At 37.2% G+C, this 16563-nt stretch overlaps 1 protein-coding gene across 3 annotated transcripts; it reads right to left on the bottom strand.

Annotated features, from left to right (window-relative positions):
- Positions 1–5205: 5205 nt before the first annotated feature.
- LOC125243634 (putative transmembrane protein ZNF593OS) lies at positions 5206–15898 on the bottom strand. 3 transcript variants are annotated; one of them, XR_007179078.1, is made up of 3 exons: positions 10031–10167; positions 9302–9431; positions 5206–6162 (listed from the first exon to the last, which is right to left on the bottom strand). XR_007179078.1 is itself a non-coding variant. In XM_048153407.1 (3 exons), the coding sequence occupies exons 1-3, from the start codon at positions 14937–14939 to the stop codon at positions 6016–6018; spliced, it is 339 nt and encodes a 112-aa protein (XP_048009364.1). In that variant the 5' UTR covers positions 14940–15898; the 3' UTR covers positions 5206–6015. The 3 variants fall into 3 exon arrangements, 1 of the variants encoding a protein (XP_048009364.1); XR_007179077.1 differs by having other exon boundaries at positions 10134–10158; XM_048153407.1 differs by lacking the exon at positions 10031–10167 and adding an exon at positions 14878–15898.
- Between the last annotated feature and the right edge of the window lie 665 nt (positions 15899–16563).

The raw sequence follows: 16563 nt of genomic DNA, 5'->3' as shown, positions 1-16563 counted from the left end.
GGGGGATATTTGTATTTAATGACCCTACAAGTTCGATTAAACCATCAGAATATGAGGAAAATATTTTATATTTGTTAAATATCTTAAATATGAGGGAAGAACAAAACACTAAACTTGGTTAAGATATTTATCTGACAAAATTATTTGGAAAAAAGCAGTTGCAGGTTTTATTTTACTATGCATAGAAAATCAAAAAGCGCAGGAAAAAGCATACATTGACTACAACATAATCGGTTATTAATATTTAATTGGTTCTCTCTCGTTCATAATTCTCTGTATGACAGCCTGGCCAAAAATGATGTCGGCACAATTTGTTATGTTTCATTGCATTATCACAAATAAAACAATCGACTCCAAGCAAAATTATGCAATCTGCAGACAAAATCTTTAATACTATTGAAAAAAAGGCTGAAGATCAATATTCCTAGGCCGGACATCACTTTTGGCCACTGCTGCATGTCAAATCAAACACTAGGAAATGAGCACAAGTCAAGTTTAAAGGCAGAAATATCCAAAAACTGATTCCTACAAACCCTGAAGAAAGAGAAGAAGAAACACACGGATGACATCATGATGGCGTGTTTTCACTGAGCGGCTGACAGAGCAGATCCTCTGACCACACAGTGACCTTTGTCACGGTCCAGACAGAGCATCAGACTGCAGTCTCAACACTGATGCTCGTGCGCATCAGCGACGGGCACGCGACAGACCGGCACGTGAACCGAGTCCATAGACATCATGTCAAACCCCTGTCGGTGTGTATGTGTGCTTGTTGTGGGAGAAAAACAGAGATATGTGTGTCTGGATATACAGGTGCTGGTCATATAATTAAAATATTTAGAAATAGTTCATTTTTTTATTGTAAATTATTTAAAAAATGAAACTTTCATTTATACTAGATTCCCTACATTTAAAGTAAAACATTTCAAAAGTTGTTTTTTTTTGGGGGGGGGGGGGGTTTATTTGTTGATTAGAGCGTACAGCTAATGAAAGTCCAAAATCCAGTATCTCAAAATATTAGAATATTTACATTTGAGTTTCATTAAATGACCATCCCTACAGTATAAATTCCGGGTATCTCTTGTTCTTTTAAACCACACTAATGGGGAAGACTGCTGACTTGGCAATGGTCCAGGAGACAATCATTGACACCCTCCACAAAGAGAGTAAGTGACAGAAGGTCATTACTGAATGGAGTGGCTGTTTACAGAGTGATGTATCAAAGCATATTAAATGCAAAGTTGACTGGAAGGAAGAAATTGGGTAGGCAAAGGTGCACAAGCAACAGGGATGATGGCAAGCTTGAGAATACCGTCAAGTAAAGCCGATTCAAACGCTTGGGAGAGCTTCACAATGAGTCGAATGAAGCCGGAGTCAGCGCATCAAGAGCCACCACACTCGGACATCTTCAGGAAAAGGACTACCAAGCCACTTCTGAAACAGAAACAACGTCAGAAGCATCTTACCTGGGCTAAGGAGAAAAAGAGCTGGACAGTGAACAGTGGTCGAAAGTCCTCTTTTCAGATAAAAGTACATTTTGCATTTCATGTTGAAATCATGGTCCCAAAGTCTGAAGGAAGACTGGAGAGGCACAGAATCCAAGCTGCTTGAAGTCTACTGGGAAGTTTCTGAAGTTAGTAATGATTTGGGGGGCCTTGACATCTGCTGGTGTTGGTCCATTGTGTTTTATCAAGTGCAAAGTCAATGCTTTTGGAGCACTTTATGCTTCCATCTGCTGACAAGCTTTATGGAGATGCTGATTTCCTTTTCCAGCAGGACTTTAGCACCTGCCCACAGTGCAAAAACCACTTCCAAGTGGTTTGCTGACCATGATATTACTGTGCTTTATTGGCCAACCAACATGCCTGACCTGAATCTATGGGATATTTTCAAGAGAAAGATGAGAAACAGTCGATCCAACAATATACAGATGATCTGAAGGCTCAATAGTGCCTCAGGAGTGCCACAGGCTGATCACTTCCATGCCACACTTCACTGATGCTGTAATTTGTGCTAGGAGCAAGTCATTTGCTGTAATATGTGCTGCCGAACTTGAACTTTTCTGTTTTGAAAATCCATTTTTTGATTGATCTTAGGAAATATTCTAATATTTTGAGATACTGGATTTTGGACTTTCATGGGCTGTATGCTCTAATCATCAAAAAAAAAAAAAAAAAAAAAAAAAAAAAAAACTTTTGAAATGTTTTACTTTACATGTAGGGAATATAGAATATATGAAAGTTTCATTTTTAAAAATAATTTACAATAAAACTTTGAACTTTTTCACAATATTCTAATTATATGACCAGCACCTGCATATGACCGCAACAATAATGACATGATTTAACTCCATGTTTTTAACAAGGTGTGATTTAGATCATTGGTTCTCAGCTGTTTTTTTTTATTCACAATGTTGTCTGAATCTGTAAAAATACTGTAGATTTTGATTAGAAGACTTTTGATAGATGACCTTAATGACCTTTGATAATGAAATACACTGCTGTTCAAAAGTTTGTGGTCGATGAGATTTTTTAATGTTTTTGAATGAAGTCTCTTCTGCTCACCAAGGCTGCATTTTTAAATAAATCAGAAATACAGTAAAAACAGTAAAAATTGTGAAATATTTTTACAATTAAAAATAGCTGCTTTCTATGTGAATATTTTGTAAAATATAATTTATTCCTGTGATTAAATTTGAATTTTCAGCATCATTACTCCAGTCTTCAGTGTCACATGATCCTTCAGAAATCATTCTAATATGATGATTTGATGCTCAAGAAACATTTCTGATTATTATCAATGTTGAAATCAGTTGTGCTGCTTCAGATTTTTGTGGAAACTGTGATACATTTTTCTATTCGGGATTCTTTAATGAATATAAAGTTCAAAAGAACAGCAGTTTTAATGTCACTTTTGATCAATTTAATGTGTCCTTGCTGAATAAAAGTATTCAATTCTTTTTAAAGAAAAGAAAAAATCTTACTGACCCCAAACATGGGAAGCATTCCCGTTCCATTTATTTTGTTTTCCTAACTAAGTTGCATTTTATTATTTGTATTTAGCATAATTTTTTCCCTGCTGTTTGCAAAAAAAGGCCTGCTTCACCAGCTGAAAACCACAGATTTAGGACAAGGTGAGGTGTTGAAAACAACAATTGAAACAGACATATGATTGAAATTAATTTAATGAAACATATATAGCAACATCTCACTAAATGATCTGTACAGACACACAGAGAGCATCACATCTGTGCTTCAATTCACATTTCAGCATCATTCAATAATACAAAATCATATAGACAATATCAGTCTCACAACATTTCAAAGTCCTTCTTACACTTATAAATCACCATCAAAACATCAAACAGAAAAGGCCTCTGCTACCTCATTCTAAGGCATTTCTTTATCCATCCCTTTTGAGCATTTTTATAAAGCAACCATGTGCATTACACTGCCGCCAACGTGATCCCCGTCCCTTTGTTTCACCATGAGACATCATGATGCTTCACCAGACAGCCAATGGGACGAGCGTGTTGTGGTTCATGTCCTAAGCCAGCATGTCAGAACTGCCCCAGCAGTATTTTTGGGGCAAATTTGCCCAGTGATCAGAGAGCAGAGCGGAAAGGGGAGGAGCTTAAGGCCACAGGCGAAATAACACGTGGCATGCAATGCGGCCTCGGCCTGTCACAGGACATCACATCTGCCCGGAGCATCCGAGCGTGCGCTTGAGAACACATCCGCTCCCCATCCAGACAGCAGTGGTGCATTAACTGCTTGGTAATAATGGGAAAATCATGGTGTCAAATTAAATAGGTAGTTTGGATGCAATTCACCACTGGGTTTTAAATGAAATCAGGAAGGAAACTACACCGTTAAAGTGCTCCCATTATGCTTCTTTTTTTTTCTTTTTAGTGTGTAATGTTGGTGTTTGAGTATGAAAAAGCTCTGCAAAGTTACAAAGTCCCTCCAACAGGTGTTATTCTCTATTTCTGAACTCCCTGAAATGCCTCCATTGTAGTCTTGAGTTTTCTTCTGGGAACGAACACATCACAATATTCCTCATTTAAATAATTCCCACATATGCAAAATAAAGGGGCGGAGCCTGGTTGAGTTAGTAGTGTGTTGAAACTTGCGGTTATGGTAAAGGGCGGGGCAACCATGTCCTGTGGGCGTCAATTCACAAGGTAGTCAAAGAAAAACTGCATAAACAGAACAGACAGGAACGCATGCAAGCTACAGACAATGAAGGCCTACATAGACGAGAGATTGTGCGAAGAGGTTAGAAAGTACTCTCATTTGTACAACTCCAGCATTATAGGATACAAATATATTGACATGAGTTGTATCTCATGGTGAGAGATTGCTCAAAACTGTGCATGCGTAGGAGTCAAATGAAGTATACTTTCCAAGGCTGTGCACTCATCTGTGTGCGTACACTAGTAAAAAAACGTATATGGGTATACTTTAAAAAAAAAAAGAAAAAGAAAGTATACCCAGGGCTTTACCAACAGACTGGGAAGAGAGGAGCTGCAACAAATGTCAAATATGGGAAAAATAATGTGTTTTTTGAACAAGCATGAAAACTTAGTCTAGTAGAGCCCAAAAACAAAACCAAGACTTTGAAAAATGGCATAATAGGTCTTCTTTAAAGCTTAAGTGTATAAATCCGCAACCATATTAAACCAGATATATTATTTAGGTATCTAGATATAAACAATTTACCTTGTTTAGCAAGAAAGGTGTTAACGCCCCCGTTGCAACCCCTTTGGAAACTTTGAGAATGCATATGAATTATGCATTCATAGTCACATTAATTGAAGCCTATACTTGTATAAGTATGATTCAGGCCTAAATTGCTTAGCATTTCAGGGGAGTGATGGAGCAAATGCACCTCATGATACAAATGTTGGTTTTAACAGACATCTATTGAATGCGGTAAGTGGGACAGACATGAAGCCAGAAGCAGCAGGCAAGGCTGGTAGACAAATATTGCGTGCAGATAGAGGAAGTTGTTGCCTTAGGCTATGCCCACTTCCTGTTCAACGGCACGCTTCTGTCGACAAGAAAACCTCTCATATGGTTTTGGTGTGGAACTCGACTCGGCGGGAATGACATTAACAGCAATGAGTCGGACAATTTCTGAGAACTTATTTCCATAACGTTCTTCTAAACCTTCTTGAGTCATGACTTGCTTCATGTTACTTGATCGTGTTCAAATTATTCACAGCTTTATTTGATCATTGTGTCTTAAAAATATAACAACATAAAGTACATTCATCATCATCACATTATCATAAAAGTATTAGAAACAACATATGGATTGGTTTCACCAGCTTCAAACTCATGCAATTGCACATAGAAAAAAAATTGGTGGATTGGAGCCATTTGTCAGGACTAACAAGATGATATGAAGAGGTTTTTTGTGTTATTATGAAAGGAGCAAGTAACTTTAACATAAGGTCCTCAAACAGTCTCTGTAGAACTGCAATAAATTTCCTAAAGTGTCTAACACAAGTGTAGTATTGTAGAGCAGTATCTCCACTATAAGTCCCCAAGGCTCTGGTGTTCTTCAATAGCATCTTTTTGGGGAAAATCTGAAATTAAACCAGCATTTCACCCTTGTGCAGTGGCCCTGCTTTCAATAGTTGCTTGGTACATCTCAAATGCAGAGGTCCTTCCCTTTAAAAGACATTATGGCTCAGAATTGAGCTCCATATCTAGTCATGCGCTGATGGAGCTCGAGTGTATTTTCCCAGCAGAATTGACTGACTCTCTGATGCATGTACCACGGCAGCTATCGAAACTCGGGCCACAACATTTAACCCCTTCCAGACCCCATTGAGAGCTAAACTAAAGCAAGAGAACTTCTAAGCAGAAGCCCCATGGTGTGTGTGTGATCCCTGGAGATCCAGCAGTTATAGAAAGGCGTGACAGAGTCTGAACATCTTCAACATCTGAATATCCAACTGAATCTTCAGTTTGGCTTGGTCTTCTCCGGATGCCGGAGAACACATCTTCACGGGGTGGGCTCATGGCGAACCTTCTCTGTCATCTGTTTGGCACTGTAGTAGGACAGGCTAAGGCCCATGATGGCCAGCATCATGGCGATCTGGTTGACGGAGCGGTCGTGCGCCGGGGCCTGGACCTCTCCTGCTACCTGCCTCTGCAAAAAGAACGGACAAAAGAATCGTTAACAAGGCCATCATCTTCTAAAAGCATTGAAATTTTGTACAATCATCTGACTTCCTCATAAAGACCACAATGTTCTGCTCATTTGTGCGGGTTAAGCAGAATCATTAAATATTTATTGCCAATAAAGTAATGTTCAGACAGCAGGAGAGGAACAGCATTCTCATTGATTGGAATCAAAAGCATATGACGGCTAAAAATGACTCAATTCCAACTTTCTTTAGTGTGTAATGTTGCTGTTTGAGCATGAAAAAGCTCTGCAAAGAAAAAGCCCTCCAGTGGGATTTATTCTCTATATCAGTGTTTCTGAACTCCCTGAAACGCCTCCATTGAAGTCTTGAGTTTTCTTCCAGGAACGAACACCTCACAATATTCCTCATTTAAAATAATTCATATGCAGAATAAAGGGCCGGGGCCTGGTTGAGTGAGTTAGTAGCATGTTGAAACTAGCGGTTATGGTGAGGGGCGGGACATTTCCCCAAACACGCACGAAATGGTTGACCAATTGCAACACACTGCTCTAGCTGACCAATCACAGTGCACTGCACTTTTCAGAAGGAGGGGCTTCATAGAGACACAAACTAAACAGACTGGGAAGAGAGGAGCTGCAACAATATCAAATATGGGTAAAATTAGGTGTTTTTTTGAACATTCAAGTATGAAAACCTGTTCTAGTAGAGCTCAAAAACAAAACCAAGACTTTGAAAAAAGGGCATAATGGGTCCTCTTTATAGGGGACCTAATATGCCCCTTTTAAAATATGTAATATAAGTCTCTGGTCTCTGTGAGGTTTCAGCTCAAAATATCCCACAGATCATTTATTATAGCTTGTCAAATTTGCCCCTATTTGGGTGTGAGAAAAAACATGCCGTTTTTGTGTGTGTCCCTTTAAATGCAAATGAGCTGCTGCTCCCCACCCCCTTTCCAGAAGAGGGCGGAGCTTTAACAGCTCAACAACAACAAAGCTGGAGAATCTCACGCAGCCAAAATGAGGATTGTCAGTAACGGTGTTCAGCCTTACATTGTTCAAACCGGAGTCGACACTGTTGGAGAGTTAGTAATCACGGTTAGTGGTTAGTAATCTTTTGTGCAAAACCCGTATGGATGCCCACACCGTTTTCACTTGCAAAAAAATGTCGGCGCCATGGGTGGAAACATGCAGATAAAGGGGTGGTAATATATTATAAGATCCCCTTCCTACATCATTAGGGGAGTGAAATCTGAGCGGCTCGTTTTTTCACATGTTTGCAGAGAAAGGTTTGCCAGAACAAAGTTACTGGGTTGTCCTTTTTCATGTTTTCAGGGTTGGTAGATGCACCAGGGACCCGATAGCACTTAAACATGGAAAAAGTCCGATATTCAATGATATGTCCCCTTTAAGTCCACGTCATAAAAACAAGAAACTCTTCTTCTAACCACAGCTCGAGAGCTGCTGTTCCAACCACACAAGTTTGCGATGCAGTTTACGAATGTTCGTTTGAACTATGGTTTCGGGAAACACTAAATCGTTGAGCTATGTTAGTAACGACGGAACTTGCGATGTTAGTTGGCTAACAATGCTTTTGGGAAACGCATCCCAGAGCGTTACTGACAGACTAGGAAGAGAGAAGCTGCAACTTGCAATGTCAAATATGGGTAAAATAAAGCGTTTTTTGAACATTCAAGCATGAAAACCTATTCTAGTCGAGCCCAAAACCAAATCAAGACTTTGAAAAAGGGCATAATAGGTTCCTTTTAATGAAAGAGCACAAAATAATCCACATTCAGGTGCAAAGCCGAAACATAACCAAAACCGCAAGATGCATACACTTTTATTTTTTGAACAGTTACATAGTATAGCTTTAATTAAATAAGAATTTACAACCAGATATAAAGGATTATGACAGTATTTGTAAGTGGAGTCTATAAAACGGTTCACTGAATGACACCACACTCAGCTTTACCACACCACAAACCTCAAGGCGATGACATTAAGGCGGTTTAACAAGTCTGTCTGCATTTTCCATTAAAGCAAGTAGGTTTAGAAGGGTCTAAGAATAGTAAGATGATAAATCTGCTTAAGATTAAGTATTCAATCATTAGGCAGGGCTTAACAATTAGGCTGCCCATTGTTTTTTTTATGCATTGCAAACATAATGATTCAGCTTTTTGTGATGTATTGAAAATAGTTGTCAAATTAAAGAACTAATGAAAGGTTATTAAACTGGCTAACAGGAGGATTTGTTCAAACTGCAAGAACAATTTTTAATGTTCATGAGTATTTGAAGTAATAAGCTTGACATTTCCAAAGCAGTTGTAGTGTTTGATTAGCTCATCTGACGTGAATCCACATGCACAATACATAAAACAATATATGTATACTTGATACAGTTAAAATCTGACCTATTGTGACACTACGGAAAAACACAGTTTAATAGTGTTGCTACACCCCAATAATAGTTCGCCAGGTAATACGTTTGCTATTCAAGATGGACGATTGATAATGTTTTGAATGTTAAAACTTTAAAAAGCATGCCTGTCAAAACAAATTAATCAGGATATTTGGTTGTTTACTACCGTTCCCCCCTGTGGCTTTCGTGCTATTTTTATATTCCAAGTCGTGAGAATTACATCAAGCTCATGAGGGATGAATTTAAACTGGTATTTCCCATGTGTACATAGCTCTTCACTCAGTGCTTCACGGTCATTGTTCATATAATTAGAGTCCAGTCGCTTTTAGCCATGAGGAATGCAGTGTAAAATCCAGACCGGCACCAGTCTGATCTTTCCAATGGACGTTTACACGTCCCAAACTAACTAACGTTGCATGCTCCCAGCAAAAGCCATTATGTAAGTGTCACACATGCATACATGCATTTTAAAAGGGGTCATATCATACTTTATCATTTTATTTTTTCTCTAATGCATTTTTTTGGTGAGCGGAGCGCTGAATAGGTTGTCGTGTAAATTGAGTTCTGAAAGCTACAGTACATTTTCACAGAACAATAAACTCTTTTATCTCAAAAGACTGAGGAAAATGTGGTTCCTCATGATACGACACATTTATATATGCAATCCAAAAAGGTTCACTTAAACAGATTTAACCAAGTTAGAAGATTTGAACAAACACACACCTGCAGGAGACGGAAGTATCCAGGAGTCAGTCTGCCGAGCCTGATGATCATCGCTGCTGTTTTTGTGGACCACACGGATGAAACGAACTTCCCCAAAGGTTGTGCAATGCCGAAGCGTGAACCTGTAGACCTGTAGTGGAGAGGACGAGTCAATTAAAAAAAACCAACCAGAATGCAATATATTGTGAATGTTTAAATAATTAGTGCACCAAAGGGCCAATTATACAGCCATTCTGACTGAAAATTGTTAGAGGAATGATACTTTAAACCTTGAAATGGAGCCTTGCAAAGTTCAAAATAGGGGTTAAAAGAAAACACAAAAACAGTTTGTTTTGCCATAAACCAAATACGGCTGATGCAACGGCAAGGGAACGCTTCAAGCCGTAGGCAACAATCCCTAACAAATGCAACTCCATCTGACTTTGGTTTCATCTAAGCAGAGAATCACGTATGGGTGACAGTAATCTGTTGTCTGAAAATACATACTGTGCTGGTTTGAACCAGACCTACTCTGAGCCAAATAAGAAACATAAGTAAAACTCATCCAAAGCCTTCAAGGCACCATTACTCAGAACAGATCACAAAACAATTCGGAGTTTAGACTAAAGACTGCAAATTTGGTACTCAAATACAAGTGGATAAAAGGAACTAAAACTACATTAACCACTTGTAAAGTGGCAAGTAGTGAGAAGGCAATGGTAGATACATGTCTGGGATGTATCTACCAACCTTGCTGCAATTGCACACTTGTTCAGGAAAAGGAAAGATGACTCCGTTGATGTTGCTCCAAGGCAAACTCCAAAAACAGCTGGAATGGAAAAACCAAAGAGACCTTTAAAGGTTAGCTACGAAACAGCCGAAGTTGGACTTTAAATGCAGAGACCTCTGCCAGCCAGACTGCAAACAGCATGAGCGGTCAGTGAATGAAGAAGCTGCTCCAAGAGGAAGTTCTCTCAGGAGCTCCGCCCTTTTATACAACCTGATCTCTTGCGATCAGATTGGTGGATTGTGTTGCTCTTTCTCTCTCTCTCTCTCTCTCTCTCTCTTCACCATGCACAGTTGTCAGAATGCATCATACGCTTTCTGGCTTGCACATGTACACACCCATTTTGACAACCAACACAATATTAAGGTACTATTAACTTGTCAGATAGAATTTTCTCATTTACTAAACCAGAAAAAAACTGGAGAAACAAGAATGACTTAAACAAAGAATTCACAATTTGCGTTATGCAAACGCATTTCAATCATATTCAAAGTGTTGTCAAGATCATCCTCCATTATCCTGCCTCCAAGTGAGGACGGAGTGACCGCATTACCCATCATTATGCTTCTACATCTCAGACCACATGGCCATGCACAGTGTTTTCGTTATGTAAGTCTATTCCACTTCACTGGTCTGAATTACAGAATGCATCATTGTAGATTTTCCAAAGAGTGATGTAACAAAAGATCATCTCATTGCGTAGGGATGACCTAATTCAGTATGGGGCTTTATAACTTCTGTTATTTTGGAGTAATCTAACATTTAAGGCGAAGAAAACAGCTTTAAGGAATTATAAAATAGATCATGCGATTTTATAGTTAGTTATCTTACACTCTAAAACAATGCTGGGTTAAAAACAACCCAAGTTGGGTTGAAAAATGGACAAACGTCCATTTTTAAAAAGTTTTATTTAACCAAACAATTGTTTAAAATTAACCCAAAATATGTTGGAAATTAAAATCAGACACATAATTACTAGAGGCAACAATAATAATTAAAAGGTGAACATTTATTAATAAGCAATTTAATAAATGTTTATTTTTCATTCAACTTATTAATGTTCACTTATTAAACATATTAATAAATGTTATTTCCAACATACTTTGGGTTCATTTTAAGCGAGCAATTTTTTAATCAATAGTTGGGTTAAATAAAACTACCCAGCACGTTTGGCAAACATTTAATCCAACCACTGGGTTTGTCCATTTTCAACCCAACTTGGGTTGTTTTTAACCCAACATTTTTTAGAGTGTAGTTTTAGAGTCTTTTCAATTAAAAAGAAGTTTGAAATGAATCGCTTGATTTTAGCAGAAGAGCCATGATGTGGTCGAGGGAACAATTTTCTTCTCTTCAGGGAGAAAAATGGTTTCCAGTGTAAATTTTTATCATGATGGGATTTAATTAAGCTCCATAAAAAGACTGTAAGACGATGAAATTCTCATTTATTCAAGCATGAGTTTCTTATAAAGACCGATAATAAACTGTAGACCATAAATACAATTTAAACAGCCACAGGGATCATCAATGAGCACTTCACTTTAGATAATCCTTCCAGAATAATTCAAAGTGAGAGTCATCATTGTACTGCAAGTCATTTTAAATCTAAGTCTTAAGTGTGCAATTAAAATGATGTGAATCCCTGAGGCTGGTCTTGTTGACACTTGCCATAAAAATCCAGCCATACCTACAACTACTATACAAAACAACTGTAAAACCTATAAAACCATAGTTGAACAATGCTCTTAAATCTTTAAAACAAGATCTTTTTAGTAATTAAACCATGTTTAAGAGTTAAAGTACAAGGGTGAATCTCATAAAACCGGTCAAGAACATTTCATCCCAAAACCAAAGAGAAAGAAATAAGAACTCATACTTGTAGAGATTTTGTGACATTGTCATGAATTATGTGTATTATGAGAGTATTAAGAGAATAACCACATATTATATAACCACAAAACTAAAACTTTTGGATAGTAATCAGTATCCAGGGGGAAATGTTTCTTAATTTAAAAATGTCAATGCAAAAATAGCACTCATTTTCCGTGTACAAAATATAACTTTTTTCGTTTTGGGGGCAAAATGTGACTGGAACTCCTGATAATTAGTATTTTTTATTAGTTTTTATCTGTTAAAAGGGTTTGAATGAGAAATCATCAAGCTTTGTCGTGTGCCGTATCAGGATCAAAAAAGGACACAATCCTCCACAAAATAAAATTTAAAATGAATAAAACAGTAATACATAGCTACTACAAATCCAGAACTACATGAATCCCCCAAAAATATAGAACACATTTCTAAATTGACCTTGATTTTGAAGAGAAATCCTAGCACATCCCCCTCTTTCACTCTTTAACAAAGCCCTCATTGGAAACCCCCTCCCCCACCATCCCCCACATACCCCGCCCCCATCTCTAGCTCCGCCCTCACGTCTGAAACGAGTCTGGGGGCTTCCCTCCATTCTCATTCAATGAGACCAAAGCAGACGCTCACAGCATCCCTCACTTTACATTCGCTTGAGAGTCAGTGATGCTGCACAGCATTACATCATGGCCCAATCAGAGCGTCATTCCCATTCCTACTAAAGCTTAAGCTCCGCCCTCATCCTAAGCACTTATGTTTTTGGCATGTGCTGGGTTTCCATGGCTTCTGCAACAATGCACATGGCTGCAGCGGCTCTGTAGCGAGAGCCCTTGGAAGTGACATCAAAACATTTAGCATCATCTAACATGTTTATGATGAGGAATCATGGTGCCAAATACAAAACATCAATCATCCACTGCGCAAGAGTTAACATGCAAATATAACTGCATGACAGCACAAACATATACATGAACATCTACAATATACCTCATATGATGAACACACAAGCAGAGCTGGGTAGATTACTTATGAATTGTAATCAGTAATATAATCTCTTAGATTACACATTTTTGGTAATGTAATCTAACTACTTTTGGATTACATTTAGATTACTTTTGTGCTAACCCTTACTTCATTTCACATATATTAGAGGATAATCTTGTACTATTTTGACAGATACAAAGAAAAAATATATTCTATTCACCAACAAGAGCCTCAACAGATTCTTTTTAAAGTGCAATGTATGGACAGTTAATACTTCAAAATACAAACACTAATGTATGTAAAAATTAAGTAAATTTAGAAAACAGCAACATTACAAAAACAAATATTCTTGTTGTTGCCGATTTCTGTGCATGATTCCACACTGCCAGAAAAACTCGAAGAATCATGAACGTATATAAGCGGCAGGTTTATTATGAAAAGAATATAAACGTTAAAAAAAGATGAATCAATGAATTATGAACAACTTACTGCCATTGTGTAAATAATATGTAATCATGTAATCCATAAAAAAGTAACTGTAGTCTGATTACGAGTATTTTAAAAAGTAGTTTACTCTAATTACAAAATTGATTTTTTACACTTTACCAACATGCAGCAACACGGCAACATAGTAAATTGTCTATGCAATTATGAAATCAGAAAGTCCGAATTGCACACAAATTGTCAAAAGAGATGCATTTGAGACACATTTAAATACCAGGGGTAAAGGTCAAGCCGTTTCAGCTGACCATTTGGATCACTCGAAACAGATAGCAACTGTAAACACTGATGAGGGGTCGGAATATTCAGCCCCCCGCAGCTCTAGAGACGCGAATATCAATAGTCTAAACCAAACGGCTACCATTCACACATCTACATTAACGACAAGAAAATACAATTACATTTGCAGGAGACGTTAGATCTCTAAAGCTGACACTCAATCAGTTGAAATGGCCCTCATCCGAGGACAAAATGTCCCTCCCAAATGTGCCACCCACAGGTTTGACCTGAATTTAAAAAGCAATAATTGTTGTAGGAGTCAAATTTCATATAAATCCCAACAATGATCTGAAACATCTTTCAATGCAATGCATATCTACTTATCTTGTCTATAAACAAAGATCAAATCAAAAATGTGGATATTACAACATAACCAAGCTATGTTTAGGTCAAATGGTACATGCATGCCATCAAAACTTGATTTCCAATTCAACAATGTTATTGAGCCACTTTACAATGCAAGTAAACCATGATGAAATAACACTCTTATTTTCCTGGATTTTACAGTTATTCAAATCAGCATTTAATAAAATGTCTTCAAATCAATCAATTCTCCCTTTTCATTAACTCATTTCATTGTCATAAACCAACAATATTATATAAAGAAGATCCATAACGAGGTTTACAACACAGTAGTTTGGCTAATCTTTCCATATTTGAAGAAGCTTTCTCATATGAAACCATTGAAAATAAATAAATAATTCTATGCACTGCAAAGAATGCTGTTGTTACTTAGAAATTGTCTTGTTTCCAGTCCAAATATCTAAAAATTCTTAGATCAAGAAGCATTTTCTTGACAAGTAAAAATTAATTTCTTGGTTTTAGGAAAAATAAGTCAAAATCCTTCTTATTTAAGAACTTTAAGATATTTTGACTAGAAACAAGACCAGCATTTTTTGCACTGTGTATAATCACAATAATAAGAAGAAACAAAGTACATGTTCAATGCGTTTTCAAAATATTGCAAGTTTATGAGTGTAAATTCAACACATTCCCTTTATTGGTGCAGGAAAATATTAGTTATATGTATCATTAGTTGCACCACATCATCATCAGTTATTGTAAAGTAAGATTTTTTTTTAAAAAGACGGGGTAGTATATAAATCTCAACTTGCGTTGACATATTTTTGCGGTTATTGCGCAAACATGACTGCCATGAAACTCACTCATCTTGTGTATTGCTTACCTGATAATGTTGACCGCGGTGAAAGTGCCAGAGAACTGAAGGTACACAATGTTCCTCCACATTATATATGAAGACCGTTCCGCCTATAGATTCAACAGGGGGTGTGGCTGAACGCGTTGAAGACCATGTGGACGTGCAGACCCTCAGTGTTGATTGATGATTGTGTGTTTAGTTTACAACACAACTTGCACGTCTCCCTCGTCAAAACTGTCGTGTTTTTACATTTCAGACGGGTTTGGACCATCGTTGACATGTCCTCATTGATTTCTTATCGAAATTAAACAGCTATGTGTCGAAATCGAATTGTTTTGTCAATAAATCATGATTTACTCATCGTTTTATCTTCTCACTTGGTATTCAGATGCAAATTTGGATTTAGTTTTCATTTAGTAGTTCTGTCTGGTGTCAACGAATTAGCAAACAGCACCTCAGCGAAAATACGCGAGGTTTTGAACCTTTGCTTCAGTGTTTATTATGTTTGTCTCTTTAATGGTCCAATATATATATATTAGACCATAAACAATCGAATTAACATTTTTTTATCAATTCGTGTAGCCTGGTCAACCAACCGTTAAACCGTCTAAAATGTTGCTAGCCGTTGGTCATAACCGCTTAATGTGATCGAGCCGGGGTTTTTATTTTATTTTATTTTATACAAATTAGGAGGTCAGTGATCATCTAGAATCCATCGATTATGTTCAACACAATATTAACTTTAAAACATAAAATTATTTTTTCATTCATAAACGATCAAATCTTCTCAAGAGTGTTTGCTAGCACGTGTTTTCCTCTTAGGCCTACAAGAACAATGTAGAATCGGTCTGACATTTACTACAAGATCTTTGTGTTGTCCACTCTCAACAAGAAATACCTGTCTTAAAATGGTTTTATAATTTTGTAAACATCTCTGTTGGGCGTCAGCTCCAAGAAAGTGTAGGCCACATGTGCGTTTTCCAGGGAGCACGTTCCCAATCTCATCTAATATTCTCAGAAAAGAAAGTAAAAAGATTTTACACTAACGTTAACTGTGTTTCACAATTTTAGGTGCTGCTGAGATTGAAACGTTTATTTGATCAATCATATACTGCTGAGAAAATCGAGCGATGTATTTTAGTTAACAACTAGAGCCACCTGCCGGACAGTGAATGAACTACCGTTTGAATCGATTATTAAACAGCAGTGACATCTAGCGAGAAACGAATGTAACTACAACAACACCCTGCATGTTCGGTCACCGTGATTTTGCTTAGACGTGTTCCTGGATCAACAGATTTTGTTGATTCTGGAACAACATTCCTGTCTGAAAACTAACCCTACCCATAATTTACCCCTAAAATCAGTGATGTAGAAGCACCTAACCCTGGCTTTAAGCCTAAACTTGACATAAACTGTAAACTTGATCCTCAAATCTGATTGAAATGTTGATCCAGGAACGTTGAATTTGGTGAAACTATATTCACCCTGCATGCACATTACCTTCAAACACAATTTGTTCGATTTTCCAAATTTACCTATTCTGGTAATTACTATTTAAGTGCATTTGATTGCAATTTGCTTGTTAGAATGCAACCTAAAATTCTCCAAATGCAATGTAATTTCCCATAATGAACTGGGTTTTAATACTAAATTATGTTTATATATATATATATATATATATATATATATATATATATATATATGAAGACT

Source organism: Megalobrama amblycephala, linkage group LG13, assembly GCF_018812025.1.
Source record: "Megalobrama amblycephala isolate DHTTF-2021 linkage group LG13, ASM1881202v1, whole genome shotgun sequence".
Lineage (NCBI taxonomy): Eukaryota > Metazoa > Chordata > Actinopteri > Cypriniformes > Xenocyprididae > Megalobrama > Megalobrama amblycephala.
Note: the sequence above shows the minus strand (reverse complement) of the source record. Positions and strands in the feature narration are given on the sequence as shown.

What these genes read in the sequence shown, in the direction of transcription:
- LOC125243634 (XM_048153407.1), bottom strand. Translation starts at nt 14,939, where the DNA reads ATGTGGAGGAACATTGTGTACCTTCAGTTCTCTGGCACTTTCACCGCG. An exon ending in ACCGCGGTCAACATTATCAG is followed by an intron (nt 9,432 to 14,877) that starts GTAAGCAATACA and finishes TCTCCACTACAG; the next exon opens with GTCTACAGGTTCACGCTTCG. An exon ending in GATACTTCCGTCTCCTGCAG is followed by an intron (nt 6,163 to 9,301) that starts GTGTGTGTTTGT and finishes TTCTTTTTGCAG; the next exon opens with AGGCAGGTAGCAGGAGAGGT.